The sequence below is a fragment of the Charadrius vociferus genome, unplaced genomic scaffold (genome assembly GCF_000708025.1).
Source record: "Charadrius vociferus isolate BGI_N301 unplaced genomic scaffold, ASM70802v2 scaffold1020, whole genome shotgun sequence".
NCBI classification, from domain to species: domain Eukaryota; kingdom Metazoa; phylum Chordata; class Aves; order Charadriiformes; family Charadriidae; genus Charadrius; species Charadrius vociferus.
The window spans coordinates 145767-146719 of NW_009646502.1; the positions used below are offsets into that span (position 1 = coordinate 145767).

General features: G+C 65.3%; 1 protein-coding gene across 1 annotated transcript in view; it reads right to left on the bottom strand.

The window, feature by feature from the left end:
• Positions 1 to 669: 669 nt before the first annotated feature.
• The window catches only part of LOC104285520 (sterol 26-hydroxylase, mitochondrial), a 3060-nt gene continuing 2776 nt past the window's right edge, over positions 670 to 953 (bottom strand). Inside the window, exons 8-9 of the mRNA XM_009883988.1 lie at positions 900 to 942; positions 670 to 795 (exon numbers count right to left, since the gene is read on the bottom strand). Of these exons, the coding sequence (XP_009882290.1) occupies positions 670 to 795; positions 900 to 942 (169 nt within the window). The remainder of the gene's footprint in view (positions 796 to 899; positions 943 to 953) is intronic.

Consider the following 953-nt stretch of genomic DNA (forward strand, 5'->3'; position numbering starts at 1 on the left):
CCCCATGTGTTGGCTGGCCTTGCCAGCGCTGGGTGGTGACATGATGCCAGCGCCAGGTGGTGACAGGCCCCCTCCCCATTGCAGGGGACGTGCTGCGTTATTGCTCCGCTTTCCCAGGACCAGGGCTGGCTCCATCCCTCAGGACCAGATGCAAACCCCAAACCCCAATGGCGTCTTGACCCTCCCTGTGGAGGCAGGGGGGAAACTGAGGCACGGAGAAGGAGCTGAGGCCAAGGTCAGCTGTTCAGAGAGGACCCAGATGTCCTGGCTCCAGGCACAGATCCACGCACAGCTACACAAGGACGGGACGAAGGAGACACCGAACGGCTGCAAGCCCCCTCCCCGCACACCCCCCCAACCCCGGCAGAGCTCCCGCATCCCCTACGCAGCCCAGCTGGGCACAGGATGGGAGGGGAGACACAACCCCTCTCGACGTGTGAAAGGCACAGCAGTTCCCCAAGCCTCCTGCTGATTTGGGGTAGGGGGACACTAGTGCCCCAGGGATAATTTGGAGGCATCTCTCATTCCCCACCTCCTTCCCCACAGTGGGGCTGGGAGCCCCCCCCGACCCAAGTCGGGCAGGGGGTGGGTGCTGGGGTCGGTTTGCCTTCCTGCCCCTTCTCGTGGGGCAGTGGGGGTCCCCGCTCAGTGCCCAGGGTAAGCACGCAGTCAGGGGGCCCCCGGGCGAGCGATGAACTCCAGGTTGATGGGCTTGTCAGCCACCAGGACGATACGGGACACAGATGTCACCTCCACGCCACGGGGGTCCGGCCGCACCTCGAACGCCTGGATGATCTGTGGGGAGAAGTGGATGGCAGTGCCTCAGGGATCCCCTGGGTCCCCAACCCAGCTTGTGGCGAGTTATTTGGGGGGGGGAGTGGGGGGAGGTCCCTACTCACCCTGGCGAGAGCCAGGTGCACCTCCAGTTCGGCGATGCGGCGGGGGGCACAAGA